The 22831-nt window shown below is 38.2% G+C and overlaps 5 protein-coding genes across 6 annotated transcripts; 3 read left to right on the forward strand and 2 right to left on the reverse strand.

Annotated features, from left to right (window-relative positions):
- Window positions 1-937: 937 nt before the first annotated feature.
- LOC140770963 (uncharacterized) lies at window positions 938-1764 on the reverse strand. Its single transcript, XM_073112302.1, has one exon. It carries the CDS (start codon window positions 1744-1746, stop codon window positions 985-987), a length of 762 nt encoding a protein of 253 aa, XP_072968403.1. The 5' UTR covers window positions 1747-1764; the 3' UTR covers window positions 938-984.
- Window positions 1765-3012: 1248 nt separating this feature from the next.
- On the forward strand, window positions 3013-6720 carry LOC140769990 (probable protein ABIL1). The gene is made up of 9 exons (XM_073110929.1): window positions 3013-3180; window positions 3592-3674; window positions 4537-4687; window positions 4757-4856; window positions 4939-5031; window positions 5124-5208; window positions 5333-5385; window positions 5708-5808; window positions 6386-6720. Exons 1-9 carry the CDS (start codon window positions 3094-3096, stop codon window positions 6542-6544), a joined length of 912 nt encoding a protein of 303 aa, XP_072967030.1. The 5' UTR covers window positions 3013-3093; the 3' UTR covers window positions 6545-6720.
- Window positions 6721-7064: 344 nt separating this feature from the next.
- On the reverse strand, window positions 7065-11829 carry LOC140769989 (calcium-dependent protein kinase 1-like). The gene is made up of 8 exons (XM_073110927.1): window positions 10991-11829; window positions 10300-10443; window positions 10067-10219; window positions 9688-9803; window positions 9436-9603; window positions 8223-8350; window positions 8029-8128; window positions 7065-7528 (listed from the first exon to the last, which is right to left on the reverse strand). Exons 1-8 carry the CDS (start codon window positions 11655-11657, stop codon window positions 7442-7444), a joined length of 1563 nt encoding a protein of 520 aa, XP_072967028.1. The 5' UTR covers window positions 11658-11829; the 3' UTR covers window positions 7065-7441.
- Window positions 11830-12567: 738 nt separating this feature from the next.
- On the forward strand, window positions 12568-17399 carry LOC140770389 (polynucleotide 3'-phosphatase ZDP). Of its 2 annotated transcripts, none has more exons than XM_073111569.1 (12): window positions 12568-12976; window positions 13070-13132; window positions 13225-13287; window positions 13377-13439; window positions 14097-14168; window positions 14362-14418; window positions 14541-14617; window positions 15030-15111; window positions 15301-15417; window positions 15965-16092; window positions 16853-16922; window positions 17071-17399. In XM_073111569.1, the coding sequence occupies exons 1-12, from the start codon at window positions 12644-12646 to the stop codon at window positions 17116-17118; spliced, it is 1173 nt and encodes a 390-aa protein (XP_072967670.1). In that variant the 5' UTR covers window positions 12568-12643; the 3' UTR covers window positions 17119-17399. The 2 variants fall into 2 exon arrangements, with proteins under 2 accessions (XP_072967670.1, XP_072967671.1); XM_073111570.1 differs by having other exon boundaries at window positions 13377-13433; window positions 17071-17398.
- Window positions 17400-17935: 536 nt separating this feature from the next.
- Window positions 17936-22498, forward strand: LOC140771102 (uroporphyrinogen decarboxylase 1, chloroplastic). Its single transcript, XM_073112500.1, has 5 exons — window positions 17936-18222; window positions 18323-18705; window positions 19273-19557; window positions 20613-20848; window positions 22068-22498. Exons 1-5 carry the CDS (start codon window positions 18084-18086, stop codon window positions 22234-22236), a joined length of 1212 nt encoding a protein of 403 aa, XP_072968601.1. The 5' UTR covers window positions 17936-18083; the 3' UTR covers window positions 22237-22498.
- The last annotated feature ends 333 nt before the right edge of the window (window positions 22499-22831 follow it).

Genomic DNA, 22831 nt, shown 5'->3' on the forward strand with positions numbered 1-22831 from the left:
AATTGTGAGATTTAATGAGCAAGACTGTTATAGTTAAAATTTTGAGTGTCAATGAGCGGTTTGTAAATCGTTATTATAAAATGCTATAGTTTGATTAGCGATTGATTTTGATCTAAGTTTGAATCTATGATTTTTTTTTCTTGATTTAAAGCTTCTTTCACGGTAAATTACTTATTATTTGAGTTCTTATTTCTCCATGTTTCATTAGTTTACTGAGAAATATAAGTGCGATCGAAAAGTTTAACATCTTCTCCACAAATTGTTATAACGTAGGATCTTAAAACACCAATCCCACATGCATCAATAATTTATCATCCATCCCATCCATCATGAGTCAATTTGATTCAGCCAATCAAACAGGTCCAAAGCAGCTCGGTGAATTAAGCTATGGCTCTGACTAAACAACGTAATGGGCTGGCCCAACTATGTAAAAATTGAGCCCAATCTATGGGCCCATTTTAACACTTAAACAAACATATTATTAATCTTCCATTTTGAGTAAACATTAATTCTACGAGGAAGAAGAAAGCCAACGTTTTGGCCCAAAAAGCAACGGGCCACTCATTCTCGAGGAGAAAACAAAACACTTTGGCATAAAGAACATAGTGGTATTAATTGGACGTGACAATAAGGCAGTGATGAGATGAGTTGACTGTAGCTTATAGGGATGCAAACAGTTAGCCCACTATCAATCAAGTCCTCTTAATTTAAATGTTTTCCTCCTTAACCATGTGAAGTTAATCGCTTTTATTTTCTTCATGCCATTTCTAAGGAGGAATCGGACGGCTTTTACTGTAAGAAGAGAAGCTGGAATTGTCTTGTCTACAGGAATTATGAGTAAACATTAATTCTATGATCACGACTCATCTTAGCAGAGAAGAATGGCATGTCAATGATCAGTACTAATAATATTCCACTATATATATAAACAAGAATGTATAGCATCTCATATAGATATTGCATTGCAAAATATATTGTTGTAGTCTATTGTTTAGAGTCACGTATAGAGTTTTTGCAATGGAGAATAGCATCTCTAATGGCACTCTCTCTACCCAGATCATCCATCTTACCGACGACGCTCGACGAAGGCTTCGTCGATCCCATGCAGCTTGTTGATCTCTTCTTCGAGCTCGTAAATTTAAATCCTTTCACCTTCTTGTACAACGGCAGTAGAAATCTCAAGTACTTCCTTGCGAACTTTTTCGAGGACTTCGCGCAACCCACGAAGAAAGGCGACTTGGTGTCGGTGGAGCTCGACCGCGACGAAGAAGCCACCACGCCGTGCGAAGGCGACGAATCTAGCGAGATGGGCCGGCGAGTGTGCCGCGGCTGACGGCGCCGCTTGCTCGCGGAGAGCAACGACTTGGACGAGTCGACTGAGAGAGAACGCAGCAAGATCGAGTCCGTGGAGATTGCGGAAGCGGTGGCGGCGGCGGCGGCTTCTTCTCGCTTCGGCGGGTTGACTAATTGGAATGGAAGCATTAGGCCGTTGCGGAACACTTGGTCGGCGTTGACCATGGCGGCTGCTTGGTCTGAGCTCGGCAAGTTGAAGTCGAATTCATGGGAGTTAGACTTACTACTCCAACGCTTGGATAGTACCTTTGGGTCCATCTCGATGAAGGAGCCGCCGTCGCGGGCGTCGACGGAGAACCGAAGGCTATCGCCGGGGGAGTCGAACGATGGGGGCTTCTTGCATGGCAACCAACTATGAGAGAAGCTCTCAATGGAGAGTTGCAAGGTATCCATGAGAACCAGCTGCAGCTTCTGAGGGAAACAGGAGGAAGAACATGAAGAAATTAATAGCATGGTTTGACATACAAACGTACAAAGATAGCACTATCAAGACAACAACATGTGAATATTGTTAAAATGAGCTATATAATTCGATCAATATATGCTTCTTTGGCAGGAACAAAGGGAACAAAGCTAGAGAATTTGTAGTCTATCATTGAGCTCCACAACAGGCCATAAGAAGCAAGTATTAAACTGCTCTTCTCTTTCAGACAAGATTCTTTCCTGATATGCTTAATCTAGGCTAATCCAACTTAGGATTTCTATAATGCTAATGATTTTGGAAGGTAGAGTTAGGTTGCATTCATGGATGGTAATGTCTTAACCACTACTACTGCATGGGCCTTAGCAGCAACTGGACGCTTTGGGGTTTTATATGCCGACTTTTCTTAAAATAACGTCACTAGATGTTAAGTTTTTTTAGTTAAGAAGAGGAAAACCTCTTCCATCGATCAACCATATATATCAAGGAAAGCCTACATGATTGGGCAATTGGGGTGGGGGCCCTGAGAGATGGTGCTTGCTGTGCCTATGATCTGTGAGGAAAAAGGCAAGTGATCATAACCTCTTGTGCTTAGCTTTTCTCTTTGGACTGGCAAGACCTGAGTAGATGCTGTCTACCATGCAACTGAAGCAGTAAGAAGCTTCCACATAAGATGTTTAGATTTGTGCAAATCTTTTTATTAATTGAGGTTGGTAAGCTAACCATGTTCTCATTAGCAATCTGCACATGAAACTGTATATAAAACTACATCAACTTTTTATTTTGTTGTCATTATATACTTCCATATAAACTAAAAGTATCTCCTAAAATTGGGAGATCTCAAAGTTTCAGTTTGATATGAGTAGTGTTACAAAAAAATATAAAATAGAAATTATGAGATTTTAATGGTAAGAGAGTAATAAATTATAGTGAAAATAATTTCTGAATACGTTGACTCACTTAATTCGATTGCGACCGGACTCCACCTAATCTACTCCTCATCAGTAGACTATTCCCATTGGCATCAGATCATCTCCAAATATGTGTGCAGGAGTTTCCTGCTTATTGTCCAGAAGCTAATCAGAGGATGCCAAGCACTGGGATGTATTGTATTCCTGCGTCTAACGAATAACTCTCCAAGACATTTCTCGAGAAAAGGAAAATAAAAATAAAAATAATCCAAAACCCGTTTCCCGGTATTAGCCGCGCCTCGTACTTCACTTCCTCCTCCTTCTTTAATCCTCTTAACTACCCCTCGAAAAATTAATTCCACTCTCGCTTGCCCCGATCTCGAAGTGACAGTAACTTTGGGGGGAAGGATGCAGCAATGGCGGCCGGAGGGCGCGGCCATGACCTTCGACGAGGTCTCTATGGAGCGGAGCAAGAGCTTCGTCAAGGCCTTGCAGGTCCCCCCCCCCTCTCTCTCTCTTCTCTCTCTATCTCTATCTCTCTCTCTCTCTCTCTCTCTCTCTCTCTCTCTCTCTCTCTCTCTCTATCTTTTGCTATCAGAAACCCTCCGGATCTGACCGGTTTCCGCGTGATCTCTTTTGACTCGGATCTCTCCTGTAGAACCTTCATTTTGCATGATTTGATTGATATTAAGGGACTCTGGTTCTCCATATGTAGGTGTGTGTAACTCGGTGTATTCAATTTGTCTGACGCTAGTAGTAGTTGACTGTGGACTAGGTCGTTGAAGCTTGGAATTTCACTTGTCCTCCATGAATTTCTGATGTCGTCTCAAAAACAAATCCTCATGTTATGCTGAACAATGCTTAACAATGTGGATCTTAATGTATCATGTTCTGTGTTGTTTGCAGGAACTGAAGAATCTGAGACCGCAGCTTCACTCTGCAGCTGAGTACTGTGAAAAATCTTACCTTAACAGTGAACAGAAGCAGATGTAAGTCTTCTTCCTTGGTCGGTTCCTCTTCTGGAGCTCTGGTTTTATTTCTTTATCCATATTCATTCTTTGAATGCTTGAAATATTTACCAGGGATTTAAACCTATAATCCATGCTATGTCTTCATATAAGTGAAGTGCATGCAGCAATATTTGCCATATTGAGAGTGATCATGATTGTATATTTCACTTTAGTATTATATAATACTTTCATCAAAATGCCACTGATCAGAAAAATGTGTAAATCTAATTTGCTGGTTTAGTTTTACAATTATTAGATTGTAAAACTAAATCTTTTTCCATTTGGCTATCTCCACGCCGCATTTCCGTCATTGCTGTCTAGAATGCTCCCAAAGGAGTGTGACAATGCTCGTTGACCTTTTCTAAGAGTTTAATCTTTATTACTCTTGTATCTCGTGTTGTAATAAGATAAACTATATGGTCATTTTGAACTTCTAGTAGATGATTGCCTGGTGAATGCTGTACATTCAAACTATATGGCAACACAACCCATGAAATCCATCAGTGTGCTTGAGTTTTCTATGGACCACTTCATTTCACTCTAGATAACCATGTTTGCAAACTGTTAGGCCATCTTTCATGCTTGAGGCATGGAGCAGTTTGATCTGAGAATTGAAATGGAGGACACAACCAGATATGGTTCACAAACAATGATCCACGTGCACATGTTGGATTATTTGTTATTTGCATTCCAGATTAATATTTTGTTCTTTTTGTTGTTTGATCATATGGATTTGTCATTTTACAGTTTTCATAAGTATCCAGTCAGCTCAGTTGAGGTTTTTAACTTGCATGTGCACATCTGCCATTTTCTTTATAAATGAAAGATTATCTTGCTACAGGGTGTTGGATAATCTGAAAGATTATGCTGTTCGTGCCCTTGTCAATGCTGTCGATCACCTTGGCACTGTCGCTTACAAATTGACAGACATCATCGACCAACAAGCTTCTGAGATCTCAATGGTGGAACTGAAAGTGGCATGTCTAAATCAGGTGAATTCTATTTAATTAAGTGAACTTTCCTTTGAAGCTCATTCACAAACTAACATTCTCTACAATTAGCAAATTCTCACATGCCAAAATTACACTGATAAAGAAGGTTTAAGACAGCAGCGGGTATTGGCAATCACCCCAAGACATCACAAACATTATATTTTACCAAGTATGACTATAGCTGATTCTTTCTTTGTTTAAGAAACAATGATAATTTGTATAGACCTTTTAACAATTAAGTACCAATCTAGATTCTGGCAATAGGAGGACACATATTCATTCAAAATTACAAGCAAACGCTAAGCAAGATCATGTTCAAGCCAAACCGCAGCCACATCTGTCAGGTATGCTGGTTTTATAGCTATGTGTATTCTTTTACTCTTGACTGTTTATTCCTATTCTCATCGTGGAATCTTTTCTTATTTGAGTTAAAAAGGTTCTGCTGCACCAAAGACTCTTTCTTGGCATCTAGCTTCAGAATCCCGCTCTGTGTCTAATGGAAAAACCCAGGCAGCGCTGTGGTACCTTCTGCAATGCTGTTTACTTTCCCTTGCCTTTATCTCTAGTGAATTTTGTGGAAATTGCTGTAGATAGATTTTCATTGCTTATTTACTAGCTAATGTGCTGTTTTTGCTCTTTGTGCAGTGGAGGAGATGCTAAATTTCCTACAACCACTTCTCAAGTCATCCACCTCCGCGGTACCTTAGCTGTTGCTTTACATTTATAAATTATTCTTCTTTTTTGCCATGCTATAAATTATTCGTGAAATAATCAATCTTAGGCCGTTGGAGAATAGTGAATCTATGTCATCCTAATACATCATTTACAAGTTGCTATTGATCTGGTGGAATTTGATATAGAACCACCATGGGATATAACCAGTTCCTCTAAACTCAAAATATTGAATAATGGTTTGCAACTTTGCTTATTATATTCTAATGTTATTGAAGATGCAGTTCTCTTTTTTCAGGATATCTTGATGATACAGTTTCACCTGAAAATAGATCATTTGAATTGCAGGCACTGAAGAGGTTTCTGCACCGTTCCCCTTATCAAGGCATCTTCAATCACCTAAGAGAAATGACACTTCTGATTTCGTCATGCAAACTTTTGGTCTGAAGGTAAAAAAAAAAAAAAATTTCAAAAATCCATTTAGAGCACCTAAGATGCATGCTCCTTTTCTGTGTCTGTTTTCCCCCTTCCTTTTGGGTGGTGTGGAAAGGCTGAAGTCAGTGGAAAAGGAGAACAAGGGAAAGAGAAGTGCAAAAAGAGGTGGTTGAAGGAGCTGGCAATAAAATAGACAACACGAATCAAAAACAGAAGAGGATGGGAATGAGATACTTGGAGTAGTGGTACTTTTAGGGGGGCGGGCTTGAAACTACAAAGAGAAATTCCAACCAGTTCCTTAGCCTGTTTACCTTTAATACTCTCAATGGGTCAGGAATCAGGAGAACTTTTCTCACTAATAAAAATAGATAAAATTGAATTCGACTTCGATGAACTTGTCGAATGGTTAGTAATATTATCGTCAAATACTAGACTTTTCGAAATTTCTACACTATGCACTCCGAATTCAGGAAACAAACTTTTTAAAATTTAATAGTCCTTTATCATGTCCATTGCTGCTCTTTTACCCACCAAGCATGTATTTAAGCATAAACTTTTGTTATGAGAAGTGCATGCTTTATATCATTTCAGGATACTGCAAAGGCCCCAAATAATTTTACAGCATTCAGATCATCTGCGAATCCTGGACAACGTGAAATCCAAATTGCTACCGTTCGCAGTAGGAGTGTACTGTCTGCTTTCTTTGTCAAGCACAAATCCTCGAAGCTGAAAAAGATTGCCGTCTCATGATCAGCTGATGCAGATCTCAGCATAATCTTCTGCAAAGCACGTGCTCATATGTCTTCCATCTTTACTGATTGTATATTTCCTGGCTTGGCTAGCTCATATGAACCCTTGTAGCATTTTACCCGCATGAAAGAATTTTTTTATCGACCTACATCGTAATAGTTGCTGGTCTTGCAGTATATGGCACCATTGTATTTTCCAATATGACTTTGAATCTCTCTCTCCCTTGTGGTTGGTACTACCTGGCAACTTGTGATCGAATGCTACACGCGATCGTCGTTCCTGAGTTCTTCAAATCTCAAATGGAACTGTCGCGTCTTTTATTTTGTCAAATTTAAAACTTCAAACTAATGGAATCAAAGAACATACCTTCGTGAAGGGAGTCAACAAGGCACCGTGAACTTGCAGGTGGTTTCAAGAAAGCAGTGTTGAATATTGGCTTAGCACTTTAATTTTCAAAGTAATTTCTCATTGGATAATCTCCCTTATTATAATTGTCTCAAGCAATTATGAACAACGGTGATACAACAAAGGTAATAATTTCTGTAACAGAAAATAGGTACAAAGGGGTAAATTCAATCCCGAAAAGGTGGACACTGACAGGAAAAGAAAGCAGTACGAATAACGGTGGGGGGGCGTGGGGTTGCAGCAAATTCCAACTCCAATTGCAGCTAAGTTCACAGAGATATGAGTACTAATCAGTAATCACACAGCATGCAGGATTCATCGTAGTCCAAGGCAATTTCCAAGAAACACTTCTCATCATTTAATCCATCTCCCAGTAGCAACTTCCATCCCTGCGAGTCCATAAAGCTGCTCCAGAAACCAAACATTTTTCTTCATTTGCAAAGGAAGCGGACACGGTATTTACTTGACACGCTTCAGCAGTATATTCACAAACTAAGCTTTACGCCGCCTGTTTGGAATAATATTTGGGCTGTCCTTTCTCATCATGGCCACAAACTCCCCATAGTCAATCCTTCCGTCCTGCAAAATGAAGGAAAGGGTAAATACTTGCAAACAGAAGCTCATTAGATCCATAAAAGCTGTGTTTAATCTTCCTCTGAGCAGGTAGAGTCACAAAATTTGAAAGAGTCCTGATACTTATAGGGAAGACACAAGGATGCAAAATGACATAAAGAAACCTATGTTGCCTTTGAGATGCATTTTGTCATTCTATTTTTTTTTTTCAGAAATAAAAAAACAAGTAAAACCATGTAGTTCTTTCATACAAATATACACTCAGAGAGCGCGAAGTGATGGTAGATGATGTAAGCTACCTAACTATTTTATTTCTCTTTATTTCCTTTTTCTCACAGGTAATAGAGTTATTTCCCAATTATAATATATGTAGTATACAAATAATACCAATTCTTTCATCCGTATAGAAACATCCAGAATAAATAGAAATTTCCTTGCCATCTATTCAAATTTCAGTCTTAAACACAAATACACAAGAGAATAAAGATTAAGAGCAGAAGGCTTACATGATCTGTATCAACTTCAGCAATGATCTCCTTTATTGTTTTCTCATCACCCATGTCATATTTCTTCAGAGCTTGCTCCAACTCATCCACTGTAATGTATCTATACACAAACAATCATGTGGACAGGTAAGTAGCAAATAGATATAGCATTTGAAGACTAAATAGGAACAAAACAATTGGCGAAAATTGGTTACCCGCTATTGTCTTTATCAAAATACTCGAATGCCTTAAAAATATGATTTTCCTTTTCCAGTCTATTCATGTGCATTGTAGCAGATATGAACTCGATATAGTCAATGGACCCATTTCCATCCACATCAGCCTGTTAAGAAAATGAAGATAGTCTAAGTATATCATGTAATATCTAACATAAAGTAAAAGACATGTTGCTCTACGTGAGTAGTGAGCAGATGTCTATATGGATGAGCACTGTCACGTGCATGAAAAGTACCATTCTCAATTGAAATCAAGGGAAATACAACTTATGTAATCAATCATCCTTACTCTTGTAGTCTGCCACCACCTACTGGAAGTACTTGATTTTGCTAGAGATTAAAGGTTTTTTAACCTTTTTTACATGTGTACCCTTAAAAAACTCTTTATTTGCTTGGATGTCTTTTTAAAGTTAATATTTTCATGTATATCTCTTAAAACATATGTTATTTACATAGGCACCTACTTGGGCATTTTTCAAATTAAATCTCAATACTTTAATATAAAAAAGACAAAAGAACACTTAATTAAGAGAAATTTATGAAAACTTAAATAATAATTTTTTTGTCTTTTTAAATTGTTCAAATATTAATTGTTAGTTGACTCTAGAGCTATCCATGCAAAAAATAAGAGTTTTAAAGAGTATACATGCAAAAATCATGTATTTTAAGAAATATATATATACAAATATCAACTTTAGATAGTCATACAAACAAATAAAAGATATATAAAGGGTATGCATACAAAAACCCGAGATTAAACCACATTTTCTTGAACTCATAATATAAAGAGATCAAAATTTAGAAAAAAAAATTTGGAAAAATGAGGGGAAGAGAACTAGAGAGAGTGGAGAGGGTGAATAAAGGAGACAGAAAACTCATACAAGCTGTGATGTAAAAAAATATATCTGAGTTCTCTTGGTTTTTCATAGAAAAGAAAAACATAATCATGCCTGGCATATGATAAGATGAATAAGCCGGCGAGTTTCTGGTCTCCCTAGTAAACTGATTACTGATAATTTCTGTTCAAGCCTTCAAGGAATGAACAGTCACAATGACTTTCATCTTAAGTTGTAACAAAATGCACAAATGTGTTAATCAAGTATAAGTTCTTTTGAAAAGGAAAATATTAGGAAAATTATCAGTGTGCAGAAAGTAGGATTCTCAACAGGTTTTGAAAGCATAGACTACATACCGCCTCCATCAACTGCCTAACTTCAGATTCAGAAAGCTTGGTACCCAATTTTGGTAAACCAGATTTTAGTTCTTCAAGAGTTATTGTCCCACTGTTATCAGTATCTATAGATTTGAACATTTCTTTCAAGCCCATAATTTCTTCCTCTGACAAGTTCTCTGCAACCACCTGAACAAGAAGTTAATAAAATTCCATCAACTACTTCAAAAGAGAAGTATCTGAGTGTGAACAAATGGGTAATCTGTCAATCACCTTTAAGGCCACTTTCTTAAGTTTGTTCATAGCCCTAAACTGCTTCATTCTATTTAGAACAGTACTGTCAAGTGGTTTATCAGAGGCCTCCCCATCTTCTCTGATCCATGGATGATCTGCAATTTTTTTGCTTAAACTGTCAGAGTATCCAGTAATACTTGAATATATGTAAAATATCAGTATCTGTACAGCAACTCTTTTCATTAAAATTGTTCTGTTCAAACACAGCCATTAGTTTTTCAACGTAGTTGTTATAGAGTTGTCGCATGGTCTCTCCAACTCTCTCTCATTTCAGCCATATAAGGGGAAATATAGCAACTTGCACTAAGCAGCTACTTGTTGTTGTTGTTTACAGTAACAAAAAAAAAAAAAACCTCACTGAGAATTTCAGCTGCAGTAAGCCTTTCTTTTGGATCTGGTCTCAGCATCTTCTTGACTAAATCTTCTGCCCCACTAGAAATAGAAGGCCAAGGATCAGATGAGAAATCAATATGGCCACGTAAGATAGCATCAAATATACCCTCCTCATTCTCTGCAAAAAAAATCAAAAGTATCTCGATTTCCTTTTCAACAAAGCACCAACGAAAGTAACTAATCTGTTAGTAATCTTACCTGCCCAGAAAGGAGGTACGCCGGAAAGAAGGATGTAAAGTATAACTCCAGCACTCCATATGTCAGCCTCTGCTCCATAATTCCGTTTCAAAACCTCTGGAGCAACATAATATGCACTTCCAACAACATCTTTAAGTACCTCTCCTGCACCCATCAGTTGCTTATCTTTTTCACTACTTGCACAATTGTCAAACAAAAACACTCATTGCTTCAGTTAGTCTTGAAGATCTACATTATATTTTCCTTTCCTTTTCATTTTGTTCCTGATGTAATGTAGGATTTATAGCTGACACATAAGCTTGCATTTTCTGCAGTTGAGAGGCATCATATAAACCGCAATACATTGTTTTGACTGAAAATACAACTCTAATGATAGTCAACTCACGAATTATGTACAAAGAAGGCAAAAAAAAAAAAAAAAAAAACCTTCTTTCCTTATCATGCCCATTTCAAGTCAAAGAATCCTGCAAAGCTCAATAACATTCTACTAAATAATTTGTGATTTCTTGCCCATTACTTTTCAATTACAATCATACATTAAAAAAAGGAACTAGGAAATACAGAGCGAATGATGAAGAACGTAATTGCTTAAACTGCTCCAGAAATTTCATCTCATCCTATATTCTTATCTGGTTATCTTAAAATTATTGAATCCTAACAAAAAAGGAAATAAATAAATTAAAACACTCACCAGGCTTCAGGAAGACAGATAGGCCAAAATCCGTAGCCTTGAGCGGCGAATCCTCCCGCTTATTAAGAAACAAGAAGTTCTCCGGCTTAAGGTCACGATGCATCACCCCCATCGAATGGCAACTATGCACGACTCCTACAATCTCGCGGCACAGCCCCGCAGCGGCGCGCTCGGAGTAATGCCCCTTGGCAATGATCCGATCGAACAGCTCCCCACCCTCACACAACTCCATAACGAGGTTTACGGAGTGGCGGTCCTCGCAGGCGCTTCGTAGCTCGACGATGTTGCGGTGGCCGGTGAGGTGGTGCATGATCTGGACCTCGCGGCGGACGTCCTCGATATCATCGCGGTGGACGAGCTTGCGTGCGGAGATTGACTTGCACGCGAAATGTTCGCCGGAAGTCCTGTGAGTAACCAAGTAGGTGACCCCGAACTGGCCTCGGCCGAGCTCGCGGCCGAAGGTATAGGTGGCGCGGACGTCCTCCATGGGCCGACCGAGGACGCGGCCCATGGGCTGGCTGGGGGTCTTGGAGGTCTGGTGCGGGAGCTTTTGGCTGCTCTTCTGGGGTTTAGGAGGGGGAGGAGAAGCTGGTGGGCGGCGGTCTGATCCTCCTCCGGCGGAGTTGGAATTGGGGACAGACCGGTGGCGGGAGGTGCGGTTACCCATGGGAAGGTCAAACTTTTAGGTGCAGCTTTGGAATTTCGGGAAAGAAGATGGTATCGAGATAATTCAGCGAAAACCGAGAAGAAGAAGAAGGCGACGACGACGAAAGAGAAAGAGGAGAGGGGTTGAAACTTGAACGCAATGCAGCTGGTAGGGGCGAGGAAACCACGATTTTTTTTGTAGTTGGAAATGAGATTGGGTCTGGGTGTTATAGACGGAACAGGGAGGAGATAACTGAAGCGTATCCCTGAGCGACACGAGACAAATGGGCCCACCTCGAGATCGTGGGGAATTAATACAGATAGTTGTTTTCAATTGGCGACTCCGTCGACAGTAAAGTGATTCAGAAAAATTGACAGTTAAACTTCTTCTGGATAACTTCTTTTCTTTATATATATATATAACTAGCTTATTTATTTAACTTATTAACCACTCAATAATGTGAAATAAAATACTAAACCCATCTTTTCGACTTCATATATGCAAATATGTTATTAAGCTGTCCAGAATAACTACTAATCAAGAAGGTCTTTTTTTTGACAAGTTCTTTGGCTCTGCCTGTCGAATAGTTTTTTATTTATTTTTTATTTATGATTATTTATTCCCCCAAAGCGACGAACTGCGTTCGCAGTTGCTTCGTGTCTTCCGTCGTCTGCGTGGATTCACGTACGATGGTCTTATCCTTGCTGTTTGAATTAGCTCTGGTCCAAGTCCAACTCGTGCTCTGGAGATGCCAATTCAAAGAAAATATCTAATGGGCCCATAGGATCTGAGAGTGATACCTTGGGTAGTTGGATTTTAGTGGGCCCATTCTCTAACTGGGCCCTGGGATCTAAGGCCCAACCGAATTGGCCACTCCCGAATTTATTGAGAGAAAAATGCTGAACTAATTTGATGGGCAGAATAAATTGCGGTAAATAAGTTTAGTCTTATAATTCTTCTCTCCCCACTCCTCGCCATTGTCGTCCTTCCCGCCTTTTCTCGTTTCCATGCCCTTGCTGTTACTCCCACACCTCTCCATCCTCCCGAAAAACCCAAATTTCTTGAATTTCCCCTTCCTCGCTTCATTCTCTCTCCTCTCTCCCCTTTCTTCGCCCTCTCCGATGGCGCCGCCCAGAGTGGTCGCCGAGTACGCGAAATCGAGTCGATCGTCCTGCAAGAGCTGCGGCAAGGCCATCTCCGTCGGTTCGCTAAGGCTCGGATCCTCCGCGAAAGATCCTCGAGGGTTCGACCTTGTGAAATGGTTTCATTTGGATTGTTTTCCAGCTAGATCGCACCCGATTGCTGCTGCGGAGGAGATAAAGGGGTTTGGTTCCTTGAAGGTTGGGTAATAGATAGCTCTATATTGATCAACTTTAGTATCATTGAGGTTATTTGAGTCCTGAAGTTTGTGAACGCGTGTGTTGGGGGATCAGAACTGCGATCAGGAAACGTTGAAGAAGCTAGAGGGTGGTGAGACCTCGGATGAGGCTGACAAGGTTATTTGATTCCCCTGTATTTATTGTTGTCGATATTACTTATGTTATTTGTCCATTAGATAATATTATGTTGTCCTCTGTTTATTTTTTAGGTTTGCAAAAGAGATGGCGATCTTGTTCACGAATTAGAGGAGATAATACCAAAGAAACCAAAGGTTAACGATTTTTTCCTTTTGGAATTCTAGTGACGTCGAATACTTCTCTATTCTTTAATTTTGTTATCTTCCATCATGAGCATTTTTAGGTCCATGGTACGGGTGAAGCTGGGGATGAAGAACCAAAAGCAGACCGCTCTGAGCAGGTAAAGGTAGACTGCTTAATTCTTGAATTCATTTGAGAAATTCAATTTGGAAACATGTGAATGATCACATTTTATATCCCATACTAAATTCTTGATTTTAAGAAGAATGCTATATAAGGACCAGTTCAATTTTTTTTTTTTGTTTTTTTGTTTTTGAACAAAAGCCCATAGGCGCAGTTTCATTATGGAACTCATGAGCACACCCTGCTCTATCCACTGATAGCAGCATATATAAAGTTTCCAGAACATCCATTCAGTCCTAATACTACTAGGCACTAGCAGCAACAAAAGGACCAGTTCAAGTATAAGGTAATGCTTACAAGAATTTCAGATTTATCTGAATTTTATCAGAAGCAAATGCAGGTTACACTCAAACTTTGAGGGACAACCCTGTAATTTCAAGCTTACAGGAGAGTAATATTTTATATGGCCATTGGTTTCTGTAGTTCTACATTAGGATACTTGATCCTTCAAATTTAGAGGAGTGTCATGTGTTTACCTGGAAATTTGTATCCATTTGATCTTTCATTTTTCTTTTTCTTTGTTTGATTGTTGTCCCTCATTATCTGTTGGCACATTCTTGTCATCTTTAGTATGGATTTTCACATATCTTCCAATGTGACCATTGGATTAACTCAAAACATTAGTTGATGATGTGTGCAGCTGTCTGGAGATTCTCAAAAGAATGGCTTGGGGATGGTCTTCTCTGATACTGATATCATAGAAAAGTACAAGGTAGTATTTTTTTAATCATTCTCAATTATTTAGGCACTTCATGTAGTTGAAAAATAGAGATTTGTTACTTTGTAATCTGTAGAAGTTGTTTCTAACTTTCTTTGTATATACTGTATCATCGTTAACCTCTTCATTTTTTCCTTGAATGCATTACTCAGAATTTTTTATTTTTGTAACTGTTTATTTTATGTAGGATGCTACTCTTCCACCTAATTGGAAGGCCTACAAAACAGTCATTTTCCGTGAGCGGGTGAGCCTATTAGTATCAATCACCATGAATGAACCTTGTTTATGTCTATTCACGCTCAGTAAAGTGGATAATGCGAGTTTTCACCATATATATGATTGACAATCTTTTCTTTTCATAATCAGGAAAATGGTCTTCATGATTCCACAAAAATTGCAGCATTTGATTTTGATGGGTGTCTTGTGAATACTTCTGTGAAAAGGTATTATGATTCTGTTGTGGATACTAGGAATTGCCTTTTCTTTTTGTGCATTTTACTCTCCTTTTATTGATTTTGATGCCTGTTGTTAAAATATATAATGCCAAGCACAAAGACAGTTGAGCAAGTTCATTGGAGTCGATGAACTTAATTTACTGTAAGAATGTGTTTTATATGGACTTTGGCAACTTGATTGGGTGTCATTGCTTGAAATGCACTGCACCCTAATGACCTAGTGCACAGGCTAAGACCTAATCTGTGAGAAAAAAGTGTGCTGAAGTTGTAAGATCTTGTCCATTAAGGTGTTATTAACTTAGTATGTATTACAGTCCTGATACTGTCTCTTTCGCCAGGCTTTTTAATACTACGATAGTAAGCAAAGAGAAATATTGATCAAAATTTCCTGTCAATACAGATCTGGTGCAGATGCCTGGTCACTTTTGTATCCATCGATTCCAGCGAAGCTGCAAGGATTATATCACAGTGGCTACAAGCTGGTTTGTCTTTCTTTTTTTTTTTTTTGTGCTTTAAGTCCTCTCTTATTGAATCTTTTTGTCCAACACCTTGGTTATCATTTTTGGTTGCAATTACTCTCAACCTTGATTTTGTGTTTCTAGTCGTGGCTGTCAAAACTTTGTAATCCTTAATTTGTTGCAAAGGAGGTGTTGACTTGTCCTCATCATTAGGTTATCTTCACAAACGAATCGAACATTGAGCGTTGGAAGAATAAGAGACAACAAGCTGTTGACTCCAAAATTGGACGACTTGACAACTTTATCAACTGTGTTAAAGTCCCTATTCAGGTATCTAGAAGCTTGTTCTACTATAGTGTTCCAATATATGCTTCATCCTCTTTTACTGTGCTGATAATGCTGCTGTGCAATATGCATTGCTTTTGTGTGTATGTGTCATTTTTTGCCTTTATGTATCACCAACAACACATGATACTTAAAAATGCTTCAATTGTAAGAAGAGTGATCTTAGTTTAAGTACAAATAACAATTGCAAATGCAGGCACAAAAAAGAAACTGAAGAATAATGGAATTAACAGGTCTGGCGCCAGGAACAGAACAACTGATCAAATAAGAATTGCTTGCTAACATAGATTAATAAACAAAATATAAATTTCTAGGCCTTTCCTGCATAATTGTTACTGACTGTTGACACGATTCTAACTTATAAATTTATTTTGATTTCCTACTAATAGAATTGGGAGGAATAGTGGCTTAGGTCATGGCAATATGACGTATAAGATTTTTTTTTCATACTTGATATCTAATAGGTATTTTGTGGATTATGTACAAATACTGGCTTAGTCATCGAACTGATGTAGGTTACTTGTGATTGCAGGTTTTTATAGCTTGTGGTCTAGCAAAAAATAAAGATCAGACTGATGATCCATTTCGCAAACCAAAACCAGGAATGTGGAGATTGATGGAAGAACACTTCAATTCTGGAATGCCAATTGACATGGATCAGTTAACTCTTTATTCCTTATTTTCTCACTCTGCATAATATCATGAGTTTGGATGTCATGAGCACTAGCTTAATGCTTGTACTGCATCAGGATTTTGTTCCTGCTTCATTTAAATACATAAGGCTTTAAAAATACCCTCAGTTTGTTTTCTTGAGAAACTTCATTCTGTTGTATTATTAATTTATTCTCCCCCTTTCTGTAGACCATTTCTGAGCCCATTGGAACCCCGGATGATTTCTATATACGATTTAAAGTCAATAATCAAAAGTAGATCCCACCTTGATATGCTGACTGACTTTCATCTACCATGGAAGGCCTCTCTGTTACAATATCCTTGGTGAGGAGTCTTGCATGTGTTATGTTGGGGCTGGTGATTTTATGTTCTTGCTCCATCTATCCACTTGGGCATCTATGTAGTAATATATCGCAATCGAGGCCAACCTGTAACTGTATTCCTTGAGCCTTTGATTACGATAATATGAACAAGAAGTTCCATCAGCTTCAGAGACCTGCTAGGCTGCTACAATCATAGCACTATCTAGAGATCCTCATCAATCTGAATCACCAAAAATATCTCTTTATTTCTGCTTTTCCTTTCTCTTCAATTAAATGCATGGGAATAAACTAATGATTACTGTGATTATGAATTATAAGTGTTTTTGAGACTTTACGCCGTTAGCATGAATCTGATCAGTATGATTTACATGTTTGCTAATAAGATGGACATAATTTTTGATCCAACCGTATGTTTTTCCTGACAGATCTTTTTATGTTGGTGATGCTGCTGGAAGAGCCACCGATCATAGTGATGCAGATATACAATTTGCAGAGGTTCATCTTGTCTTGCTTGAGCTATAGTGTTCCTGTCATTATTATCTAGATCATCCATTGCTGTGAAAAAGCAGGGGTGTGCCTTTAGCCAACTTACTATCTGTCTATTTCTTGTCCTGATGAGATTCTTTGGTTTCTGCAATAATAGGTGATTGGCTTGAAGTTTCACGTTCCTGAAGATTTTTTTGCTGCCTAGATGTTTTCTACCAGTCAGCTTCATTAAACATCGCTCATGTAGTATGTGACTTCTAAAGTTTTGATCTTCCTGCTTTTTGTTCAAGCTGAAGATATCTATGAGGAGTTACTGAAAGCTACTACGTTCTTTGACATTTCAGTCAAAAGATGTAATTATTTGGCACAACATTATCCTTGTAATTTTATCTTGAGAAAATGATACTGTTAACATTTCTCTCTTGCACTCATGATCCTTTTTTTTAACCTCCTGCTGTATTTTTGACAAATTTCTTTGCACTAATATTTATTTATTTTTTTAAAGAAAAGCAATAGATCTCTATACCAGTAAGGTGGATGGGGGGTGGACTGCATGCTCTCGCATGAATGTGTAACCATATATTTGATAGTGTTGTCTATTGGAAAGTGGAATGCGCGATGGCATTGTCTATCGACAGACCTTAGCTTCCATTTGGAGTTTTCTTTAATTATCAAATATTTTCTCTTTTTATTGTGGAGAAGTACTCCAGGTATGGTCGTAGAAAACTATGAGCTGCATCATGCTGCTAACTCTCCATTAACTTATCTAATCTTAAAAAGATAAAATATGACTTATGTCTAATCAGCAGAAATGGCATTTTATTAATCAAGATCATTTAGTAAACCTACTACATAAACAGCTGATACATAGTGTGTAGTTTCTCAAAATTAACATAATACTGTAGCAATTAAGGTCTCAAAATTTACACAAATACAGTAGCAATTAATACAACCTTAAATATGGTTTTCGTAATTAATCAGCAAGGCAGGGTGCTCCTTGTCAAAACAAAAAAAGAAAAACTTTCGTTTCCCTTTGCGGGGCTCACGCGCAAGTGTCAATGCCCCCAAAAACGGAGAGCAGGAAGATAAGGAGGAAGGAGAGAGCGGGAAAGAGGAAGGTAGACGAACCATCGACTCCCTCTTCATCCAATCTCCTCCTCTGCTAACACCATGAGCAGCCTTAGCTGCTCAATCGATCTCAGTTCCTCACGCTCATTTCTCCACTCGAACTTCCTCCAAGCTCATCGACCTAGGCGTCTTCCCAAGAGAAGCAATTGGGTTCTCCCCCCTCGAGCTGCTCTCTCTTCCGGTACTCTCAGCTCGCACACAGTCTGTTCGATTTAATTCCTCAGTAACACGGTATCTGGTTGACATTGTGTTTTTTTTTTGTCATACTTATGTGCTGCTAGATCCCCTCTTGGTCCAGGCCGCAAAAGGAAATAAAACCCTTCGGCCTCCGGCATGGATGATGCGCCAAGCTGGGCGGTACATGGCGGCGTACAAGAAGCTAGCGGAGAAGCATCCGTCGTTTAGAGAGCGGTCGGAGACGGTCGACCTTATTGTGGAGATAACTTTGCAGCCATGGAGAGCTTTCGGGCCGGATGGAGTTATAATATTTTCTGATATTCTTACTCCTTTACCTGCAATTGGTGTTCCTTTCGACATTTCGGATGCGAAGGGCCCGATTATTCAGTCTCCGGTTCGTTCCGAGGCACATCTGAAGAGCTTGCATCCCATTGACCTAGATAAGCTTCAGTTTGTTGGGGAATCCCTCAGAATTTTGCGTGGAGAGGTACAGGCTTCTGTGTCATTGTTTCCATATTGGACTTGGATGCAGTTGCGACTATAGTCGCCGTAGGATAATTATCATACTTTTCCTGCAATTATTCTGTGCTTATGTGGTTTCGAGATTGGATTCTATCTTCATGCTTAGATTGGTATTTGTAAGCTTTGAAATCAAAATATCACCACTGGGTAGAAATTATTACTCCGTTTCTTATACTATATTTAAGCATATATATACTATCCTATCCTCTTTCTCTTCTCTAGGAGCATGTGATTTGTTTTTCTTTTATTTCTTATCTATATTTCTTGTTTTATCTAGTTTTGTGTGGTATAGTATTCCGATCAACAACTTGGAGGTATGGCTGAGTGGCTTATAGTATCAAAACTCATAAATATGTGAATTTCATAGATATATAAGACATGCTTACGAATAAGTGATTTTGTTTATAATCAGTGAAAGATACTGCTTTTCTTTTATGGTAAGTAGAATGTTTCTACTTCGCAGATGTGCATGGCGTTTTATTGTTGGTTATGATGTTTAGCTTGGTTAACTTAGTCATTTTGCCTCTTGTAGATTGGAGAGAGAGCTGCTTTGCTGGGTTTTGTCGGGGCTCCATGGACAATTGCTACTTATGTTGTGGAAGGGGAATCTACCAGCACATATACTACTATAAAACGGATGTGCTATACAGCACCACATGTCTTGAGGGCTCTTCTCTCTCACCTGGCACAAGCAATATCCGAGTATATCATTTTCCAAATAAATTCAGGAGCTCAGTGTATACAAATTTTTGATTCATGGGGTGGACAGCTCCCACCTAATGTATGGGAGAGCTGGTCAAAACCATATATCAAGCAGGTAAAACACACCCTATAATTACAGTATTTTCTCATATTTCATGATCTGTGATTTTATCTGAGCCTATGTTTCCTTTTAGCTCATTTGGAATAGGCTTTTGCGTGATGTAATATTGCACTTCCATTTTATTCATGACAATTGTTGCCTCGTGAAGTAAATAACAAAGAAACATGTGTTGAACATTTTGAAGTTCCGTGCAGAGGTCTGGTAAGCTTTTCTAGTATGAAGATATCATATGTTCAATAAGTGAACATTTTGTAGTTGTTGTTTCTTCATTGAGAAATTACTGTCCATTTATTGATGAATGTGAATTTAATCTCTCAAAATAAAAAAGTTATACTTTATATAAATTAATGTGGGACCTTCTCTTTGCCGTTTCCTGCAATAATAGAGCAATTAGTCATATGGAGAAGATATTTTCCGTTCCTATGATTCTACCCTCTCAATCTCCACTCTCTTGAGTGTTAAAATTTCTAAATGATCTGGATATTCTGAATGAAAGTATTTAAAGTTTTTCTTTTCTAATATATGTGTTCATTCTCCTTTTGTTATAGGTTTATATGTATTTAAGTATGTGCATGAGCATAGTTACATACATATACATGTATAAGATATCAGATCCATCTTGACTGAAAAAAATTATTTTTTTAAAGAAATTATATAAAAACGGAATCCAATTTTCTTATGGTTGCAAAATGTCTGTGCTCTATATTTTGTTCCAAATCTCAGGAGATTATTGATACATATAGTTTTTGATAAGAGATCTCTTGCAACATAAAACAGTTTAGTTTTCTTAGAGACAAAATAGGGGCTTGTTCTTTGAAAAGTTGTCTATGCCAACATATTTGGTTGTTGTTTATTGGATAAGTGATATTGTTAATAGCTGATAACTATGAAGTATTTTGTTTATTTTAATGGAAGTCGGCAGATGACTGTGTTGGTGTTAATAATATCTTATTGTTACTGATGCCATCTGTGGATAACTTGATCACTGCATTAGTAACTCTTGAACCAGGTTATACTTTGGACCTTTAATAACACAATTTCATGTACAGATAGTGAGTGCAGTCAAGAAAGAATGCCCCCATATACCACTAGTTCTATATATTAATGGGAATGGTGGCCTGCTTGAGCGCATGGAAGATACTGGTGTTGATGTAATTGGGCTTGACTGGACAGTGGATATGGCAGATGGAAGGAGGAGACTAAGCAGTAAAATTGGCGTACAAGGGAATGTCGACCCTGCTTATCTCTTTTCTCCACTTCCAGTGTTGACAGATGAAATCCATAGGTTACTTTTCTTTTTGTTTGCTTAATTGCAGTTTGGTCATGCTTGTAGTTTATTTCTCATTCTGGTAATGCTAAGTAAATTTATTTAGGCCAAAATTTACTTCTCGCAGCATGGTGTCCCTCATATAGTCATATAGTCATATGAAACCCTTTCTTTTAGTTGACATGCTATATAGCCTATAGCATATGGCCAATCGGCATACAGGGGTAAGTACAATTGGCACGTGTCTACTATGATGCCCATCATGGCACTTTATGATAAATTGTACATGATCCAGTTATTACTTCATTATGATTTGTTGAAAGGTTGGGAATAGATTGTACATGATCTAGTTATTACTTCATTATGATTTATTGAGAGGTTGGGAATAGATTGTACATGCTCCAGTTGTTGTGGTACTTTCACTTCGGCTGGTCTTGATTTCAGTTCACTTTACCCAATTGCTTCATGGTTCTTTTCATTGAAACTTTTGTCACCTCTAATTCATAACCCTGAAAACAACATTTAGATATTATCCTTTTTATTTTAAAGTATCTTCTGTTCTTGGATAGGATGAAGGTAGGACATAAAAAGAAAATCTTGATATGTTTGTTTATTGATATTGCTCAAAATATTGGGAAGTTCCTAAAGCTCTTCGGTTGCTAAACATTATGTTGATTCTGGTGAGAGGCACATACTTCATCTAATTCCTGGGATGGTTTCAAACATTGACATAATTTTCCTGTCCATTTAATTTCACTGGCCTTCTCATCTGGAGTAGAAATAATGGGAAAGTGAGGTAGGAAGGCTGGGTGGCATTTTCCATCCTGAAAAGTAGTAAGAAAATATAATTGTCATTTGGTGAACAATGGTGACAGCGATGTGGATAGATGCTGACCTTATTGTAGTTTGAACAAATTACCTAACCAAACAAATAGGAAACTGATACTAATTAGCATGCCTGTATTCAAATGTGAATAGTTGGTTAGATAATTGTAATTATGAGATTCTTTTAGTGTCGACAGGGACTAGGTCCTATAATTGCATGGAATGTTTGTGAGATTCATAACTAGCATAGGTCAGATACATCTTGTTACATTAATTATTGCTACTTATTTTCTCTAGCTGAATCTCTCCTCTCTCAAGGTCAAAACTTAAAAGCATAGACAGCCACTATTTAGCCGCATGCGTCTACTTCATGTCTGTAGCCTGACATCATCAATGTTATTGTATCTGTCAGGGTTGTGAAATCTGCTGGGCCGAGAGGGCATATACTTAATCTGGGTCATGGCGTCCTTATGAACACACCGGAAGAGGCTGTGAAGCATTTCTTTGATGTCACAAGAGGCTTGAGATATGACACCCTCTTTGAAGATTGTAAGTCGGAAGAATTAGAGACCGTTGCTTGAAGATGATAACTTTTCTTCCGAGTAAACAACCCCAATCTCCCTATTAATGCATGTAATACTCAGAATTCTTTTGCAGCCGCAGTGTCGGTGAGTTGAAGGGTAGATTAATAATGGGTGGGTGGTTTATCATCCCATCTCATTCGAGAGTCTGGTGAAAGTTATAACGAGTAGTTAATGTAAAGCTGCCCTATTCTGCATTACTGTACTTTAATGCCTGCCGTTGCTTTTTCATGATATAAATGAAAGTTCCATCTTTCTGACTCGTTCTGCGGCTTGTCTAGTCCTTTGCATTGCTTTTATAATCAAAATTTGCTGAGCTCTTACTTCAGGCAGGGCTTGTCTGGTTGGGATAATTTTGTGTTCAAATGCAGTGGCCTAAATCTTTACTAGCCGTGACTTAACTAGACACAAGTAGTATGGCCCAGTTTGTCAAACAAGCACAGATTCCAGGAGGCATGTGTAAAAAGTTGTAATTTATCACACAGGGTTGAAAGTTCTTTTTCTTATTTGATTTAAAGGGTTCAGAGTTCAGACCAAACAAATGTAAAGACAGTGGAGACGTCAGTACTCCAACAACAGTTGTTGCAAGATCGCC

Source organism: Typha angustifolia, chromosome 11 (genome assembly GCF_048772165.1).
Source record: "Typha angustifolia cultivar Huaian chromosome 11, ASM4877216v1, whole genome shotgun sequence".
In the NCBI taxonomy this organism is placed as follows: Eukaryota; Viridiplantae; Streptophyta; class Magnoliopsida; order Poales; family Typhaceae; genus Typha; species Typha angustifolia.